Here is a 21,304-nt window from a genome sequence, read left to right as displayed (position 1 = left end):
CATATGCATCACTTCAGGCTTCCCTCCCACAATTAGCTTGACTTGCCGTGATGTAACTGGAATATTGTTAAGACGACGTGAAGCCCTAATCACTCACTCATTCAGCAAGTATTGTACAAGAAAATTAGTTCATATCAAATGCTCTCTCTCGTTCGAATGCTAGAAAAACAGCTTCCTGAAAATCTGTAAAATCAACCCTCTGGCCATAATTTAGCCTCAATTATTTATTTAGTGTTAGCCATGTTACTGTTAGGCAGAGTCGAATTATCCATACATGCTAATTAGCCAGTTGCGTTTGTGGTAGATGTGAAAAAAATATTTTAGAAGACAGATTGTTTTTAAGAATGACATGAATTTTTCGGCAAAACGAAATGACCAGAAATGAAAACGAATGTCAAGTTACCGGGTTAATTCCACGCCTATACTAACCTCTTTGAAGTTGTTTCCTTTACAAACATTAGCGGGGGAGATATGTTATTATATCTAGATATTAATCCATTATTTGGTTTGCGAAACGTTAAACTGGCAATATATATAAAATAAATAAAATATAATATATGCTGCAATGAACACCACAGGAAACTCGGTGCTGGTTGAAATGTGTCCGCGCCAATAGTCACGTGAGTCACGTTTCACTTAACCAGATAAATGATGTTGAAAATAATACTGAAAATAACACACAGATCGACACATATAAACTGAACCACGAGGATTACTTATGAATTCAGTAACATGAATACATGAGTAACATGGATTCACGGCTTCAGATATAGTTCTCTGTTGTGCACAACGTCGTGCAAGGCAAGTAATGCCGGAAAACATCTACAAATGTTCCTTCATTTATGCATTCAAATACACTCTATTATTAAGTCATTTAACTAACACCATAGTTACCCTAAACATATAGTGATTATGTATAGAACTGTATAGAAGCCACTAAGCATAACATTTCAGTTAGACGCTTTAAAACACCTTCCGTATAAAAATAACATTCGAATTACCCGCCCGCGTGAAGTTGACCTGACCTCAACACAGGGAAGCAGGTGCGCGCCCTCTGACCTCTGTGACGTCACATCGCAACGTTTGGACATGGCGGTTTAGTGTAGCAACGGACCTGGGCAGCGAGCACACACACTAGCTTGTAAACAAATCAAGATGCCGATAGGAAAGAGAGAAGAATTTTGGGTGAATGAAAGCATTAAGAACGAATCTTTTGACTCGTTCTATAACGTGGGCAAGGAATTGGGGAGGTAAGTGAACCAGATTGAGCTTTCTTCGACCCGAGTTTGTTGTGTTGTCATTGGATTGATTTTTTTACTGCAAGTTACAAGATAACATATTCAGTGTCAGTATGACATGCCACTCATCGAGCTACATGTGTAGTACTACAGACTCGTAACAATCACGTGTGGCCCCGTGTATTTCACACCTCTATGCATGTAAATATGCAGAGCAATGTCTAGCTTTTACTGAATATTGAATAGGTACAAGCACTGGTTATGCTAAGCACTATAAACATCCCGCTATGTGTAGCTAAGATTCAGTGTAAATGAAAACCATGGTCTGCTTGGAAGTTCCATGTGTCATACAGGTATTGTTACTTGTACATGATACACTTTAGGTGTTCTATCAAGGCAGTAGCCTCGCGGGATTCTCTCAATGGTCTGCTATTTTTACACTCAGTTTTACACTCAGTGGAATATCAGGCACATTCGTGTAGCTGGTCTTATCAAATATTAAAACTTAAAAATATTTGCATTACTCGAACAGCTGCTTCTATATTTCACTGTAAACATCCTAATTTTCATTGCATTGTATGTCTCAGCTTACTATTTACACTGTTTCACAGATAAAGGTGTTCATAATTTGGAGAAACACAATGTACAAGTATATTTCTCAACATTTGTGTGAGACCTATTTATCAGTATCTCGTACATGGTGTACTGATGTACAAAGTGATAACTTTGCATTGCACACAATGTTTGGCATGGCACACTTGACTGTTAGTGATGCTTATGATAGATAAAAGAAAGGTACAAAACTGAGAAGGTAGAAATTTCCAACTAAAGCTGCTTTGTGATTACACATAGTTGCAGCATAACTAAGAAAGAAGAACAACCCAGATACCATTCGGATGTTGGCCCAACGTTGGCAATGTTAGCAAAACCATTGCCAGTGTTTGGCCAACGTCTGAATGCTATCTGGGAAGAACATGTCAGCTTTGTATTAGACATGTGAAATCCAAATTCAATGGCAAAGTGAAAGTCTAATTTTAGAATGACTACTTACAGCAGTGATCATAAAAATCCTTTTGAGGCAAAATATATGACATCACATGTTATGTGATAACTGAGGAAAATTCTATGTGAAATATTCTGTGTTGTGAACGTTACTTGTTGACGGTGATTCTGCATCAATATTCTGCATATCAGGAACTTGAACTTACAGTGCCACAACACATCTTGTTTTGGTCATCACTGATTATCTCAGAAGTGAAGGCATAGATATTGGTCCACTAAATCCTGGGTCATGTCATGAGTGAGTATGGTGTTATGCCGCTGTTAGCAATATTACAGCAACATCACGGCGGGAGACACCAGATACGGGCTTCACACATTGTACCCATGTGGAGAATCTAACCTGGGTCTCCAGCGTGACGAGCGGATGCTTTGACCATTAGGCTACCCCACCGCCCCTGGTCATGTCATAGGTGGAGCCACTGTTTTACAGGCAGACCGTGTTCACCAGCTTGGGGTAGCTGATCAAGCAGAAAGGTGGGAAATACCAGTGGCAGCTATATGCATATTATCAGCAGTATGACATCTTGGTGCCATGCATGTATCGCCCAACATGGTGGACACACAAAATATTGACCTATACGTCTGAAATGTATTTTGCTGTAATTTTTGGCATTGCATCTTTACTTTCATTTCATCAGTTTCCCATTTTCAGTTGTCCATTTGTAAGCAAAATGGCTCACATTTCAGCTAGTGAAAACAGTAGAACATTTGAAAAATATGCACATAATTTGTACTATTAGATATAAATGTATGTTTTTTACGCCACTTTTAGCAATATTCCAGCAATATCACGGCGGGGGACACCAGATGTTCGCTATACGACATATACAAGTACAAACAATAGTTCACTAATCGGATATACATACATAGAGGTGCATCAGAGAAATTATGTGGAATCTTAGATCCTGCTCTCAAGTTATTTTACATTTTGTTTGTGGTGGCATATAAATACAGGTGAGCTACATGGCTTCTCTGACTCTATCAATTTGCCATGCATTTTTCCAGGGGTGCTACATCATTTGTGCACAAGTGTGAACACAAGGGTACTGGTGTTCCATGGGCAGCCAAAATAATAAAAAAACATGTAAGTATGAAATATCCATTATCCATTATGAATTATCCATTATTGTCCATGGATTTATCTCGGATTCGAAACTAAAGCAGTCAATCAAATCAGGCGTTTTTTTAGCATCTCCAGATTCATGCTCAGGAATGCTCTCACCGTTGAGGAGAGTGGTTGTCAGACAAGACTGAAAGCAGTTGATATTATCCTATGTTTTTTATGAATGTTGCCCCCAGACCACATTTAGCTATATCTCTGAGGTTCCACATAATTAACAACAAACCATAGCTAAAATAGCACCCTAATCAACCTTGACACACATTGCTGTTCAGTAAAACACAATACTTTATAACATGACTCACATTGCTATCCAACCTGACACATTGCTAACTAACAAGACACAATGGTGTATAACATGACTCACATTGCAATGTAATGTGACTCACATTGCTATATAACATAACTCACATTGTTATCTGACATGACTCACATTGCTATATAACATGACTCATTGCTATTGAACTTGACACACATTGCTATAGAACATGACTCACATTGCTATAGAACATGACTCACATTTCTATCTAACATGACTCACATTCCTATCTAACATGACTCACATTGCTATCTAACATGACTCACATTGCTATCTAACATGACTCACATTGCTATATAACATACTGTAAACGTACTTATTTTCGCGTGGTGCAATTTTCGCGGAATTGACTGTTTAGACTACATCGCGCGGTCAATTATTCGCGCAATCAGTAATTGCCGGAACTGCCAGCTGTCTCTTTGGCCGCCACTAATAGCAGTGAAAACAAACAGAGTGGCTGAACCTGTCAGGCGGCATTTATTACTTACTCACAGGAAATCCCTATCTGTGCGATATACTAGTACACAGTAACCCGTTTACTCCCGGAAGAGATGAAAAACACATCAATATTATGTTCCGAATTCTGACGATCTGACTAATTAACTTATACTGTAAATGAAGCTCTTTGTGATTTCAAACAAGCCGGGTTGTTGTGAATGAGATGATTGAGTGTTAGTGACTATTCGCTTCATGATGATACGCTTGTATCTAAATGAATAAATAAAATACTGCTGTATTATTTCTTTCCGAAGTCGCTTCGTTAATCTGTTTTGTATCAAACATCTGTCATGTGACCAATTTCCATGGCGCCACAACACACATTGCTGTTTTCACTAATTCGCGATGGGATTTGGCTCACTATTTAATTATGTTTTGGGAAATCCATTACAGCGACAGTTAAGTTTGATTCTTTATGCTACTATCAGTCGTCATTTTAAGATTCCCGTAGATTTCTGTCTTCAAACTTGATGTGTTATGGTAACTCAGGGGCGAGAGTGGCTAGACTGAATGAATGACAGGTTTATTCATGTGTATAAATTTTCGCTAAAAATGTTTTGCGCGAAAAGCGAGAAAATAAAACCTGCGCGAAATATACTACGTTTACAGTAACTCACATTGCTATGTAACATGTCTTACATTGCTATGTAACATGAGTCACATTGCTATGCAACATGACTCACTTTGCTATGTAACATGACTCACGTTGCTATATACATGACTCACATTGCTATATAACATGACTCATTGCTATATAACATGACTCACATTGCTATATCACATGGCTCACATTGCTATATAACATGACACATTGCTATCTAACATGACTCACATTGCTATGTAACATGACTCACATTGCTATCTAACATGACTCACATTGCTATGTTACATGACTCACATTACTATGTAACATGACTCACATTGCTATTGAACTTGACACAGTGTTAAATCTCACATCACTAACATGACTTTTTAACATGACTCGCATTACTGTCCAGCTTGTCACAGTAATTAGTATGCTGGGCTGGTGAAAGGCATTGCTACCAACATGCTTAGAATTATACCTGATATCTTGTAATAACGTTTGGTACTGACTAGACCTGTGCTTTCCAATGTTGTAACAAATACATATGTTGTGTCCTTGAAGTTAATACTATATTTGTTTTACAGGTTGAAAAAAAAGTTGTGCGCACAGAGATAGGAATCCTGTTGAAGTTAAATCATCCCAATATTGTAAGTAAAGTAGCCATGGTTGACAAATGTGTCCTTCATACTGAAACCTGCCATATCACCCCCAGACAACATCCCATTAGATCTAGCCTCTTACAGAGCTACAGATAACTTTTTGGGTCATTGAGTTATGTACTCGCTTGTGTTCATCTCAATTGGGTATCCTTATTTTTCTTTGAGCAGCCAAGTAAATTGTACTCTCCTCACTCAAACTCAATTGGGTATTTTGCCATTTTCCATTAATTTTAAAAATATAATAAAGTTTAAATGTTAGTGTTTGTTATTTATGTTTCATCTGTAATATGAAAAATGATAAGAAAGACTGCAAGTTGTCATGTTCATGTCCTGAAATAGAACCTCTCAATATACCTCAGTTATTTTATCTATCCACCGGTACCCAAGCTAAGATTTGACATTTTTGTGTGTACGCATGTAAGATCACATTTATTGAGTATTTACAAAAAATCAAGCGTACTTGTACGCAATAGACTTAATAGGAATTGAGTTTTCCCAAAAACAATTGCGTAATTTACGCAGATACGCAGCTTATCTGTACCTCTGCTCTTAGCTGTTTCAACTCAGAAGCTAATCTCTATAGAAAAGTACTTTTTTCTCAGTCCTTGTCCAAAGGCATTCTGAATTGTACAAATGGACAAGTATAGGTTAAAAAACAAGGAATTCCAGGTACTTAGAGCAACAGAGAAATTTGGCAATATTCTATGTCCTACTGACGCTGGTCCACTAGCTGGAGTCTAGTGTGTCATCTCAGTGTTCAACACTAAAGTACTTTCGGAAATAGAAAAAACCCTGTTTTTAGGCTGTTACTCTGTATCCCTAAAATTTATACAATTGCAAATAGCATATTATACTCCCCAGGGAGTTGAGATTGATAATGCGATGTGCCGTTTAGATTGACATCCAGTGATCGAGGGAAAAAATACCAGCGCCTTGAGCATGCACTAGTGCGTGGATATGTGCGCTATATAAATATCCTATAATAAAATAAATAAATGATAATAATAATAATAATAATATGTTGAAATAACCCACATCGGCCTAACTTGGCGTTTAGTGGGATGCGTAAAAGGATATCCAGAAAAGCATGTTTACTTGTAAAATCAGGCAAAAAAGAGAAAAAATATGAATAGCTGCTGAAAACAATAGATCAGACTATAGATGGCAATTAGGTCGCTCAGCCAGGTATGACAAGGGACCGCCACCTCACTTGGCATGAGACGACCTCTCCTACCTGTTTGTGGTTATAATGATAGTGAGACTCCATGGTAGCTACATCCTTAATAGTTTCAGTATTAAAGTTATTATTTTTTATGCAAGCTATTGTTTATAATGAATCTAAGTCTAATTTCAAAATTGGCATTTAAAAAATGTCCTTTGTAATACAATATCACCGCACACTAATTTGCATAAAGCCATGGTCTGTTCCAAATAAGTTGCTTTGGACCATATTGCTCATTTCTGCACCAGTCTCTCCTCAGTGAAGTCCTTTTTTTAACGTTTCCTATCTCCCTACCACTGAGACTGTAGTTAGCCTAACTTAGTTTAACAGATATTTCACACTTTCATATTTTAACTGCACAAATTGTAGATATAAATGTGAAAAAGCAGTTTTTTACTATTTCCGACAGTGATTTAGTTGGAGTCTGCCCCCTAGGCTGTCTCTAAGACCCTAGAGAATAAATACAAACAACTCTACTCAAATCTAGAGCAATTTATTTCTGGGACTGTATGCTGGGCTCCAGATAATTAGTTTGACTCAGGGGTATTTCACTCCTCTAACTTAAAATTGAGGAGTAAAATACCAAATATAAATAAACGGAGGAGTATGTCACAGGTTGCATGCTTTTGTCATTTTCACAGAAACACATAACACTTAGCAGCTTTTTTTTCAACTTGTTTTTGGTCTACACTCATACACTGATTTATAACCACATGCAACCATGAGAAGTTTGACTAATCCAACCAGAACTTGTTTTGACATTGAAACCTATTCCCATCGTGTTTATTCTTAATACAGATTTTAGCTACATTGTCAATTAAATCGTTGATAATGTCAGACACTAACTTTTCCTTGCTAATTGAAGCAGTTTTCCTTTAAAAAAACTCGACGAGTTTCTTTTGGTTAGCCATTCTTACTGCAGATGACAGGAAATATATGACAGTGCACGTTGAGTTATTGGGAATTAAATGTTTTCCGACGCTGGTTTAAGGCCATCACGTAATCAACAATAGCCCTAAAGCTGTATTATTAATAATATGGACCTTACATGTTGTGATAGTAACGCTGTTTAAGGGCTAGCTTTTAAACAAATCGTGCCCTGAACATCGTTTAGAAATATTAACGGAGATCATTTGAAAAAAAACTCGAAATCTTTGCTTCAATACAGACAACCAACACTATTTGAGATCTTAAGATCGAATGTGTAGGACTGAAACAATGTTTGGTTCACGCATGTAAACTAAATCTGATTCGTATAATCTGAGAAAGTTGTGCTTATTTTTCACTACTTGATTTGACTATTTATGCATATATCTGAATTGTCCATGTGTATTTTACGCAGATACATCTTATCTGGAGCCTTGTATACGTTAGTCTCTGTTTCCTTAGGACCGATAATATGGAAAAAGGTGAAATCAGGGTCAGTGATAAATCGATAGATAACCTGTAAACTCAACAATAAAATATATAAATTTTAATACCAGCTTTTGTATCAGGTAGAGACAGAACCAGTAGATTTTCCTTCATGCTGGTCCTTTGAAATACATTCAGAATTAATTCTTGCTGAGTTGCTTGAGAAATTAAAGGTGAGTTTGAATAGTTATGTGTGCCAGATAGTTTTGGCAGTTAAACCTTTTTTCACTCTGATTGAATGTTGCTTTTTACTGAAACTACTGAAACTACCATACCCTGTATGATACTGTAGAGGTGTATGTGTTGTCTCTGCAGATTAGACTGAAAGAGATCTTCGAGACACCCAGAGACATTACACTAGTGCTGGAGCTGGTGACTGGCGGGGAACTGTTTGACAGGTAATCCTACTCACCTGGTGGGGTCCAGTTGTCTGACCATTACCTCCAGGATTGATGTAAATCCAGCCAAGATGTTAGTAGATCCATGCTAGAGAGCTCCATAATCCATGCTGGACCTTAAAGTAGGTCCCTGGCTGAATGGGAGTAATGTAGTGAATCCCCATCTAGACCCGAGTGAATCATCTGCTCTACCTCAGTGAATCCCCATCTAGACCCGAGTGAATCATCTGCTCTACCTCAGTGAATCCCCATCTAGACCCGAGTGAATCATCTGCTCTACCTCAGTGAATCCCCTAGACCCGAGTGAATCATCTGCTCTACCTCAGTGAATCCCTATCTAGACCCGAGTGATCATCTGCTCTACCTCAGTGAATCCCCATCTAGACCCGGAAGTGAATCATCTGCTCTACCTCAGTGAATCCCCATCTAGACCCGAGTGAATCATCTGCTCTACCTCAGTGAATCCCCATCTAGACCCGAGTGAATCATCTGCTCTACCTCAGTGAATCCCCATCTAGACCCGAGTGAATCATCTGCTCTACCTCAGTGAATCCCCATCTAGACCGGATCTGCTCTAGAATCATCTGCTCATGTGTTTACCTCAGTGAATCCCCTCGATCTAGACCCTATCTAGGAGTGAATCATCTGCTCTACCTCAGTGAATCCCCATCTAGACCCGAGTGAATCATCTGCTCTACCTCAGTGAATCCCTATCTAGACCCGAATGAATCATCTGCTCTACCTCAGTGAATCCCCATCTAGACCTGCTCTACCTTTCAGTGAATCATCTGCTCTACCTCAGTGAATCCCCATCTAGGCCCGAGTGAATCATCTGCTCTACCTCAGTGAATCCCCATCTAGACCCGAGTGAATCATCTGCTCTACCTCAGTGAATCCCCATCTAGTGCCTACCTCAGTGAATGAGTGATCATCTGCTCTACCTCAGTGAATCCCCATCTAGACCGACCTCAGTGAATCATCTGCTCTACCTCAGTCAGAATCCCCATCTAGACCCGAGTGAATCATCTGCTCTACCTCAGTGAATCCCCATCTAGACCCAGAGTGAATCATCTGCTCTACCTCAGTGAATCCCCATCTAGACCCGAGTGAATCATCTGCTCTACCTCAGTGAATCCCCATCTAGACCAGGAGTGAATCATCTGCTCTACCTCAGTGAATCCCCATCTAGGCCGAGTGAATCATCTGCTCTACCTCAGTGAATCCCCATCTAGGCCCGAGTGAATCATCTGCTCTACTCTACCTCAGTGAATCCCCATCTAGGCCCTAGACTCTAGTGAGTGAATCATCTGCTCTACCTCAGTGAATCCCCATCTAGACCCGAGTGAATCATCTGCTCTACCTCAGTGAATCCCCATCTAGACCCGAGTGAATCATCTGCTCTACCTCAGTGAATCCCCTCAGTGAATCCCTATCTAGACCCAGTGAATCATCTGCTCTACCTCAGTGAATCCCCATCTAGACCCGAGTGAATCATCTGCTCTACCTCAGTGAATCCCCATCTAGACCCGAGTGAATCATCTGCTCTACCTCAGTGAATCCCCATCTAGACCCGAGTGAATCATCTGCTCTACCTCAGTGAATCCCCATCTAGACCCGAGTGAATCATCTGCTCTACCTCAGTGAATCCCCATCTAGACCCGAGTGAATCATCTGCTCTACCTCAGTGAATCCCCATCTAGACCCCAGGTGAATCATCTCTGCTACCTCAGTGAATCCCCATCTAGACCTCTACGAGTGAATCATCTGCTCTACCTCAGTGAATCCCCATCTAGACCCGTGAGTGAATCATCTGCTCTACCTCAGTGAATCCCCATCTAGACCCAGAGTGAATCATCTGCTCTACCTCAGTGAATCCCCATCTAGGCCCAGAGTGAATCATCTGCTCTACCTCAGTGAATCCCCATCTAGACCCGAGTGAATCATCTGCTCTACCTCAGTGAATCCCCATCTAGACCCGAGTGAATCATCTGCTCTACCTCAGTGAATCCCCATCTAGACCCGAGTGAATCATCTGCTCTACCTCAGTGAATCCCCATCTAGACCCGAGTGAATCATCTGCTCTACCTCAGTGAATCCCCATCTAGACCCGAGTGAATCATCTGCTCTACCTCAGTGAATCCCCATCTAGACCCGAGTGAATCATCTGCTCTACCTCAGTGAATCCCCATCTAGACCCGAGTGAATCATCTGCTCTACCTCAGTGAATCCCCATCTAGACCCGGTGAATCATCTGCTCTACCTCAGTGAATCCCCATCTAGACCCGAGTGAATCATCTGCTCTACCTCAGTGAATCCCCATCTAGGCCCGAGTGAATCATCTGCTCTACCTCAGTGAATCCCCATCTAGACCCGAGTGAATCATGTGCTCTACCTCAGTGAATCCCCATCTAGGCCCGAGTGAATCATCTGCTCTACCTCAGTGAATCCCCATCTAGACCCGAGTGAATCATGTGCTCTACCTCAGTGAATCCCCATCTAGACCCGAGTGAATCATCGGCTCTACCTCAGTGAATCCTCTTACAGACCTGAGTTCATCGCCTGTTAGATGCTAGTTTTACACTCTAAAGAAAGAGTGCATAGAAAGATGTTTGGTTAATTTTATGATATTTTATTTGCACAATACGTTGATACCATGTGCTGGTTTTGTTTTACACTGTAGTTGATTGTCTTTCATTCAGAAGTAAATGTAAAAATCTGCAAGAAAATGACTGCTGTTATGATGTTTCAGAATTGTGGCCCGAGGCTTCTACAGTGAGAAGGAAGCAGCTAAGGCAGTAAAGGACATGTTGACTGCCGTTGCTGTAAGTTTGTATACTGTGTGTTATCACTGGGGAGCACCATGGCTTATAGTTCAATACAAAGTGTATACTTCTTCACTAGGGAGCACCATGGCTTATAGTTCAATACAAAGTGTATACTGTACCTCATTACTTGAGAGCACCATGGCTTAATGTTAAATACAAAGGGTATATTGTGTGTCATCACTGGGGAGCACCATGGCTTAATGTTAATACAAAGTGTATACTGTGTGTCATCACTGGGGAGCACCATGGCTTAATGTTAAATACAAAGTGTATACTTCTTCACAAGGGAGCATCATGGTTAAATGTTAATACAAAGTGTATACTGTGTGTCATCACTGGGGAGCACCATGGCTTAATGTTAAATACAAAGTGTATACTGTGCCTCATTAGTTGGGAGCACCATGGCTTAATGTTAAATACAAAGTGTATACTGTGCCTCATTACTTGGGAGCACCATGGCTTAATGTTAAATACAAAGTGTATACTGTGCCTCATTAGCTTGGGAGCACCATGGCTTTTAATGTTAAATACAAAGTGTATACTGTGTGTCATTACTTGGGAGCACCATGGCTTAATGTTAAATACAAAGTGTATACTGTGCCTCATCACTGGGGGCACCATGGCTTAATGTTAATACAAAGTGTATACTGTGTGTCATGTGCCTCATTGGGAGCACCATGGCTTAATGTTAATACAAAGTGTATACTGTGCCTCATTACTTGGGAGCACCATGTGGCTTAATGTTAATACAAAGTGTATACTGTGCCTCATTACTTGGGGAGCACCATGGCTTAATGTTAATACAAAGTGTATACTGTGCCTCATTACTTGGGGAGCACCATGGCAATGTTAATACAAAGTGTATACTGTGCACTCATTACTTGGGAGCACCATGGCTTAATGTTAATACAAAGTGTATACTGTGCCTCATTACTTGGGAGCACCATGGCTTAATGTTAAATACAAAGTGTATACTGTGCCTCATTACTTGGGAGCACCATGGCTTAATGTTAAATACAAAGTGTATACTGTGCCTCATTACTTGGGAGCACCATGGCTTAATGTTAATACAAAGTGTATACTGTGCCTCATTACTTGGGAGCACCATGGCTTAATGTTAATACAAAGTGTATACTGTGCCTCATTACTTGGGAGCACCATGGCTTAATGTTAAATACAAAGTGTATACTGTGCCTCATTACTTGGGAGCACCATGGCTTAATGTTAAATACAAAGTGTATACTGTGCCTCATTACTTGGGAGCACCATGGCTTAATGTTAAATACAAAGTGTATACTGTGCCTCATTACTTGGGAGCACCATGGCTTAATGTTAATACAAAGTGTATGCTGTGCCTCATTGCTTGGGAGCACTCAAAATTACTGTGCCTCATTACTTGGAGCACCATGGCTTAATGTTAAATACAAAGTGTATACTGTGCCTCATTACTTGGGAGCACCATGGCTTAATGTTAAATACAAAGTGTATACTGTGCCTCATTACTTGGGAGCACCATGGCTTAATGTTAAATACAAAGTGTATACTGTGCCTCATTACTTGGGAGCACCATGGCTTAATGTTAAATACAAAGTGTATACTGTGCCTCATTACTTGGGAGCACCATGGCTTAATGTTAATACAAAGTGTATACTGTGCCTCATTACTTGGGAGCACCATGGCTTAATGTTAATACAAAGTGTATACTGTGCCTCATTACTTGGGAGCACCATGTATTAATGTTAAATGCAAAGTGTATGCTTCTGTAACTCATTACTTGGGGGGCACCATGGCCCAATGTTAATACAAAAGTGTATACTGTGCCTCATTGCTTGACCATGGCAATGTTAAATACAAAGTGTATACTGTGCCTCATCACTAGGGAGCACCATGGCTTAATGTTAAATACAAAGTGTATACTTGCCCTCATTACTTGGGAGCACCATGGCCCAATGTTAAATACAAAGTGTATACTGTGCCTCATTACTTGGGGAGACACCATGGCTTTAATGTTAAATACAAAGTGTATACTGTGCCTCATTACTTGGGAGCACCATGGCTTAATGTTAAATACACAAAGTGTATAATGTGTGCCTCATTACTTGGGAGCACCATGGCTTAATGTTAAATACAAAGTGTATACTGTGCCTCATTACTTGGGAGCACCATGGCTTAATGTTAATACAAAGTGTATACTGTGCCTCATTACTTAGGAGCACCATGGCTTAATGTTAATACAAAGTGTATACTGTGCCTCATTACTTGGGGAGCACCATGGCTTAATGTTAAATACAAAGTGTATACTGTGCCTCATTACTTGGGAGCACCATGGCTTAATGTTAAATACAAAGTGTATACTGTGCCTCATTACTTGGGAGCACCATGGCTTAATGTTAAATACAAAGTGTATACTGTGCCCTCATTACTTGGGAGCACCATGGCTTAATGTTAAATACAAAGTGTATACTGTGCCTCATTACTTGGGAGCACCATGGCTTAATGTTAAATACAAAGTGTATACTGTGCCTCATTACTTTGGGAGACACCATGGCTTAATGTTAAATACAAAGTGTATACTGTGCCTCATTACTTGGGAGCACCATGGCTTAATGTTAAATACAAAGTGTATACTGTGCCTCATTACTTGGGAGCACCATGGCTTAATGTTAAATACAAAGTGTATACTGTGCCTCATTACTTGGGAGCACCATGGCTTAATGTTAAATACAAATACTGTAGTGCCTCACCACCATGGCTTAATGTTAAATACAAAGTGTATACTGTGCCTCATTACTTGGGAGCACCATGGCTTAATGTTAATACAAAGTGTATACTGTGCCTCATTACTTGGGAGCACCATGGCTTAATGTTAAATACAAAGTGTATACTGTGCCTCATTACTTGGGAGCACCATGGCTTAATGTTAATAAAAAGTGTATACTGTGCCTCATTACTTGGGAGCACCATGGCTTAATGTTAAATACAAAGTGTATACTTCTTCACTAGGGAGCACCATGGCTTAATGTTAATAAAAAGTGTATACTGTGCCTCATTACTTGGGAGCACCATGGCTTAATGTTAAATACAAAGTGTATACTTCTTCACTAGGGAGCACCATGGCTTAATGTTAATAAAAAGTGTATACTGTGCCTCATTACTTGGGAGCACCATGGCTTAATGTTAAATACAAAGTGTATACTTCTTCACTAGGGAGCACCATGGCTTAATGTTAATACAAAGTGTATATTGTGTGTCATCACTTGTGGGATATATCCTTACATAGTGGAGACATGCCAAATTGACAGCGGTCTATTGTTTTCAAATACGTTATTAATCTGAACATTATGTAGGGAATGACCATTTACGATACAGATCCTGGTTTTCTGTTACAATGATACATGTATTTTGTGGGGCCATGAAAACAGTAACCTCAGGTGGGTTGGCGTGGGAGCAGTTGTTCCACTGAAGGAAAAGATTATTTTCTCAGTAACATATTTCTCTTTTCTCTTTCAGTACTTGCATGAAAACGATGTGGTACACCGAGACTTGAAGGTATGTCAGAGTGGTTTGATTATCTATAATCTGTTATTCTACTACACGTATGTGAAAGGGCTAGTTTGAGCGTAGACGGCAGAGCATTCTTAAGGGGAATGTGGAAGGGACAGTGGGAGGGTATAGAGCCTCCCTGTGGGAAATATAGGACAGTGGATGGTATAGAGCCTCCCTTTGGGATATGTGGAAGGGACAGTGGGAGGGTATAGAGCCTCTCTGTGGGATATGTGGAAGGGTCAGTGGGAGGGTATAGAGCCTCCCTGTGGGAAATATAGGACAGTGGATGGTATAGAGCCTCCCTGTGGGGTATGTGGAAGGGACAGTGGGAGGGTATAGAGCCTCTCTGTGGGATATGTGGTAGGGACAGTGGGAGGGTATAGAGCCTCTCTGTGGGATATGTGGTAGGGACAGTTGGAGGATATAGAGCCTCCCTGTGGGAAATATAGGACAGTGGATGGTATAGAGCCTCCCTGTGGGGATATGGAAGGGACAGGGGTAGGAGTATAGAGCCTCCTGTGGAATATGTGGAAGGGACAGTGGGAGGGTATAGAGCCTCCCTGTGGGATATGTGAAAGGGGACAGTGGGTTGGTATAGAGCCTCTCTGTGGGATATGGAGAGGGACAGTGGAGGTATAGAGCCTCCCTGTGGGATATGTGAAGGGGGACAGTGGTATAGAGCCTCCCTGTGGGAAATATGGAAGAGGACAGTGGAGGGTATAGAAAATGGATGGAGCCTCTCTGTGGACAATAATGTGGGACAGTGGATGGCTCCCTGTGGGGAGGGTGTTATAGAGCCTCTCTGTGGGATATGTGAATTGTCCAAAGGGACAGTGTGGATGTGGAAGGGACAGTGGGAGGGTATAGAGCCTCCTGTGAAAAGGGGCAGTGGAGGGTATAGAGCCTCCTCAGCCCAGTGGGGAATATGGGACAGTGGAGGGTATAGAGCCTCCCTGTGGGATATGTGAAAGGGGACAGGACAGTGAAAGAGGGGAAATAGTATAGAGCCTCTGTGGGATATGTGAAAGGGGCAGTGGAGGGTATAGAGCCTCTCTGTGGGATATGTGAAAGGGGGACAGTGGAGGGTATAGAGCCTCTCTGTGGGATATGTGAAAGGGGCAGTGGAGGGTATAGAGCCTCTCTGTGGGATATGTGAAAGGAGCAGTGGAGGGTATAGAGCCTCTCTGTGGGATATGTGAAAGGGACAGTGGGCGGGTATAGAGCCTCTCTGTGGGATATGTGAAAGGACAGTGGAGGTATAGAGAGCCTCTCTGTGGGATATGTGAAAGGGGACAGTGGAGGGGGTATAGAGCCTCTCTGTGGGATATGTGAAGAAGGGACAGTGGATGGGTATAGAGCCTCCCTGTGGGATATGTGAAAGGGACAGTGGGAGGGTATAGAGCCTCCCTGTGGGATATGTGAAAGGGACAGTGGAGGGTATAGAGCCTCCCTGTGGGATATGTGAAAGGGACAGTGGAGGGGGTATAGAGCCTCCCTGTGGGATATGTGAAAGGGACATGAGCCTCCCCTGAAGGGGACAGTGGAGGGTATAGAGAGCCTCCCTGTGGGAAATATGTGGAAGGGACAGTGGGAGGGTATAGAGCCTCCCTGTGGGAAATATGGAAGGGACAGTGGAGGGTATAGAGCCTCTCTGTGGGATATGTGAAATGGACAGTGGGAGGGTATAGAGCCTCCCTGTGGGATATGTGGAAGGGACAGTGGAGGGTATAGAGAGGTATACAGTGAGAGCCTCCCTGTGGGAATTTGGAAGGGACATATGGAAGGGACAGTGGAGGGTATAGAGCCTCCCTGTGGGAGTGGGATGTGGAAGGGACAGGAGCATGTGAGGGTACAGTAGAAGCCTCTGTGGGGATGTGTGAAAGGGACAGTGGAGGGTATAGAGCCTCTCTGTGGGATAGGATGGGTATAGAGCCACCTGTGGGAGGGAAGGACATATGTGGGAGAACATGTGGAAGGGACAGTGTGAGCCATGTGAAAGAGGTGTGACCCTATGGGGATATGGAAGGGACAGTGGGGAGGGTATAGAGCCACCCTGTGGGATATGTGATGTGAGGAAGGGACAGCCTGGTAAATGGAGGACACTGAGAGCCACCCTATGGGACATGTGGAAGGGACAGTGGGGAGGACAGTATAGAGCCTCTCCTATGGGATATGTGAAAGGGGACAGTGGAGAGGGTATAGAGCCTCTCTGTGGGATGGAAGGGACAGTGGGAGGAGTATATGAGAGCCACCTATGGGATATGTGGAAGGGACAGGGCCTCTCTGTGAGGGGAAATAGAAACCACCCTATGGGATATGTGGAAAGGGACAGTGGGGAGGAAAGTATAGAAGTAGGCCACCCCTATGGGATATGTGGAAGGGACAGTGGAGGAGGTATAGAGCCTCCCTATGGGATATGTGAAAGGGACAGCCAGGAGGATTATAGAGCCACCCTATGGGATATGGAAGGGACAGTGGGGAGGGTATAGAGCCACCCTATGGGATATGTGGAAGGACAACGTAGGGACAGCGGGGAGGGGGTATAGAGAGCCACCCTGGGGATATGTGGAAGGGACAGCGGGAGGGTATAGAGCCACCCTATGGGATATGTGGAAGGGACAGTGGGGAGGGTATAGAGCCACCCTATGGGATATGTGGAAGGGACAGCGGGAGGAATGTATAGGTATAGCCACCCTATAGGGATATGGAAGGGACAGTGGACAAATAGGAGCCTCCCTATGGGATATGTGGAAGGGACAGTGGGAGGGTATAGAGCCACCCCTATGGGATATGTGGAAGGACAGTGGGAGGGTATAGAGAGCCACCCTATGGGATATGTGGAAGGGACAGTGGGGGAGGGTATAGAGCCACCCTATGGGATATGTGTGGAAGGGACAGCCACCCTGTGGGATATGAGGGACAGTGGGGGAGAGAGCCACCTATGGGATATGTGGAAGGACAGCAGGAGAGGTATAGAGCCACCCTATGGGATATATGTGGAAGGGACAGTGGGGAGGGTATAGAGCCACCCTATGGGATATATGGAAGGGACAGTGGGAGGAATGGGATATAGAGCCACCCTATGGGATATGTGGAAGGGACAGGAATCGAGCCACCCCTATGGGAGGGTGGATAGACACCACCCCACCCTATGGGATATGTGGAAGGGACAGCGGGGAGGGTATAGAGCCACCCTATGGGATATGTGGAAGGGACAGCGGGGGAGAATATAGAGAGCCACCTATGGGATATGTGGGAAGGGACAGCGGGGAGGGGTATAGAGCCTCCCTATGGGATATGTGGAAGGGACAGCTGGGGAGGGTATAGAGCCACCCTATGGGATATGTGGAAGGGACAGCGGGAGGGTATAGAGCCACCCTATGGGATATGTGGAAGGGACAGTGGGGAGGGTATAGAGCCACCCTATGGGATATGTGGAAGGGACAGCGGGAGGGTATAGAGAGCCACCCTATGGGATATATTGGAAGGGACAGTGGGGAGGGTATAGAGCCACCCTATGGGATATGTGGAAGGGACAGCCAGGGGAGGTATAGAAACCACCCTATGGGATATGTGGAAAGGGACAGTGGGAGGGGTATAGAGCCACCTATGGATATGTGGAGGGGACAGTGGGAGGGTATAGAAGCCACCCTATAGGATATGTGGAAGGGACAGCGGGAGGTATATAGAGCCACCCTATGGATATGGAAGGACAATGGGAGAGGTATAGAGGCCACCGGGAGGGATATGTGGAAGGACAGTGGGGAGGGTATAGAGCCACCCTATGGGGATATGTGGAAGGAGAGACAGTAGGAGGGTACATAGAGCCTCACTATGGGAAGTATGTGGAAGGGACAGCAGGGAGGTATATAGAGCCACCCTATGGGATATGTGGAAGGGACAGTGGGGAGGGGAGGAGTATAGAGCCACCCTATGGGATGGGGATGTGGAAGGGACAGTGGGAGGGTATAGGAAGACAGTGGGGACCACCTATGGGATATGTGGAAGGAAGGGACAGTGAGCCACCTTATGGGAGTATGTGGAAGGACAGTGGGAGGGTATAGAAGAGCCACCCTATGGGAGTGGAAGGGACAGCAGGGAGGGTATAGAGAGCCACCCTATGGGAAATGTGGAAGGGACAGTGGGGAGGGTATAGAAGCCCCTATGGGATATGTGGAAGGACAGTGGGGAGGTATAGAGCCCACCCCTATGGGATATGTGGAAGGGACAGTGGGGAGGAGGGTGTGGAAGGACAGCAGAGAGCCACCCTATGGGATATGTGGAAGGGACAGGAGAGCCACCCTATGGGATATGTGGAAGGGACAGCGGGAGGGTATAGAGCCTCTCTGTGGGATATGTGGAAGGGACAGTGGGAGGGTATAGTGCCTCCCTATGGGAAATGTGGAAGGGTATCAAACCTTCCAAGGGGAAATGTGGGAGGGTATAGAGCCACCCTATGGGGAATGTGGAAGGGTATCAAACCTTCCAAGGGGAAATGTGGAAGGGACAGTGGGAAAGGTAGGGAACTTCCCCAGGGCTTATCAAGATTGAAGATCACTCAATGTTCATTCAGTAATTACAAAGGTCAATTGAAAGGGCCAACCAGCTATTATGATCTGTTTTTTACACAAGTGACAATTTTCGAAGTCACATTATTGGCTTCGCAAGTAATGTTGTATAAAGGATGATAGCTTGTGAAATGTGACTCAGGAAAACTTCATTAGTCTGTGAATGTACATGTGACGCTCATGTTTCTATTTTCAGCCAGAAAACATGTTGTATGAAAACTTGGAACCTGAATCGAAGCTGAAAATAGGCAAGTTGCAACTTTTGGTTCTGTCTGTTAGTGAACATGCCTAAAGCATTGGTGATTTAATAAGCTTCCTACATACACTGATAAACATGGGGTGGATATAGTCTGGAGATAATTCTACACTACAGAAGTTAGAGGTAGTGCTCCTGTAGCCTAGTTCCTAGTATTTCAACGGGAACCAAGTATTTCAGCTAAAGTTAGGATACCTCCTATTTAAAACACAAAGTTGATCTCTATTTTACCATGGGAAATTGGATCCTTTGAAGATCATACCCCATTTGCATGTGCAACTGTTAAAGTAATCTATTTCTCAACAAACTAAGTTAACAAGATTCAAATCTATTTTGATGTTGGTTACAAATATCTCCTCAGTAACGTATTCAGAGAGAGTATCTCTCCCCCTGAATTTGGACTTTGCTGAAATTGGCTGACCTTGGTTACTTTTCATTGTCCATGGCTCTAAAATAGTTGTTACAAAAGGCACGGAACCACTACAACCCAAGTATGTACTGGTAGTTATCAACCTCATTAATGACTGGTTGAAATACACTGCCAACAGAAGCACCCCTATGTCTGAATACTGACATGGTTTTACTGGATGATGTCAGCAGGCAGTGCACCACATGAAGGACTGTTCATGTTGATGTGTATTGTAACGTGACAAACGTATCTGAAAATGTTCCACTATTGAATGTATACAGTTAACAATAGGTCAATGATTTAACATGCATGTTATTTTCTGATGTTATGTTAAATAATGTTAATTAATCTAATGAAATTGTGGATACAGAAAGCTATAGGCTGTTATGTCATTAGTCCAGAGAGCGGATACAGTAGGCTGTTATGTCATTAGTCCAGAGCGTGGATACAGTAGGCTGTTATGTCATTAGTCCAGAGTGTGGGTACAGTAGACTTTTATGTCATTAGTCCAGAGTGTGGATACAGTAGGCTGTTATGTCATTAGTCCAGAGAGCGGATACAGTAGACTCTTATGTCATTAGTCCAGAGTGTGGATACAGTAGGCTGTTATGTCATTAGTCCAGAGAGCGGATACAGTAGACTCTTATGTCATTAGTCCAGAGTGTGGATACAGTAGGCTGCTATGTCATTAGTCCAGAGAGCGGATACAGTAGGCTGTTATGTCATTAGTCCAGAGTGTGGATACAGTAGGCTGTTATGTCATTAGTCCAGAGAGCGGATACAGTAGGCTGTTATGTCATTAGTCTAGAGTGTGGATACAGTAGGCTTTTATGTCATTAGTCCAGAGAGCGGATACAGTAGGCTGTTATGTCATTAGTCCAGAGTGTGGATGTGGATGTCATTAGTCAGTAGGCTGTTATGTCATTAGTCCAGAGTGTGGATACAGTAGGCTGTTATGTCATTAGTCCAGAGTGTGGATACAGTAGGCTGTTATGTCATTAGTCCAGAGTGTGGATACAGTAGGCTGTTATGTCATTAGTCCAGAGTGTGGATACAGTAGGCTGTTATGTCTGTAGGCTGTAATGTCATTAGTCCAGAGCGGATACAGTAGACTCTTATGTCATTAGTCCAGAGTGTGGATACAGTAGGCTGTTATGTCATTAGTCCAGAGAGCGGATACAGTAG

The 21,304-nt window shown here is 42.7% G+C and overlaps 1 protein-coding gene across 2 annotated transcripts in view; it reads left to right on the top strand.

The window, feature by feature from the left end:
- The window catches only part of LOC124255779 (calcium/calmodulin-dependent protein kinase type IV-like), a 31,073-nt gene that overhangs the window by 2,302 nt on the left and 7,467 nt on the right, over positions 1-21,304 (top strand). Inside the window, exons 1-7 of one of the 2 annotated variants that reach the window (XM_046689698.1) lie at positions 997-1,250; positions 3,306-3,384; positions 5,408-5,470; positions 8,433-8,515; positions 11,265-11,337; positions 14,851-14,889; positions 19,651-19,702. In XM_046689698.1, the coding sequence (XP_046545654.1) occupies positions 1,156-1,250; positions 3,306-3,384; positions 5,408-5,470; positions 8,433-8,515; positions 11,265-11,337; positions 14,851-14,889; positions 19,651-19,702 (484 nt within the window). In that variant the 5' untranslated portion in view covers positions 997-1,155. Of the gene's footprint in view, positions 1-996; positions 1,251-3,305; positions 3,385-5,407; positions 5,471-8,432; positions 8,516-11,264; positions 11,338-14,850; positions 14,890-19,650; positions 19,703-21,304 lie in introns of those variants that run through there. The other variant, XM_046689697.1, reaches the window with a different exon arrangement.

The sequence above is a fragment of the Haliotis rubra genome, unplaced genomic scaffold (assembly GCF_003918875.1).
Source record: "Haliotis rubra isolate DU_JTF1 unplaced genomic scaffold, ASM391887v1 Scf61, whole genome shotgun sequence".
NCBI classification, from domain to species: domain Eukaryota; kingdom Metazoa; phylum Mollusca; class Gastropoda; order Lepetellida; family Haliotidae; genus Haliotis; species Haliotis rubra.
The sequence above is the reverse complement of the archived record's forward strand: the minus strand, read 5'-3'. Positions and strand labels throughout refer to the sequence as shown.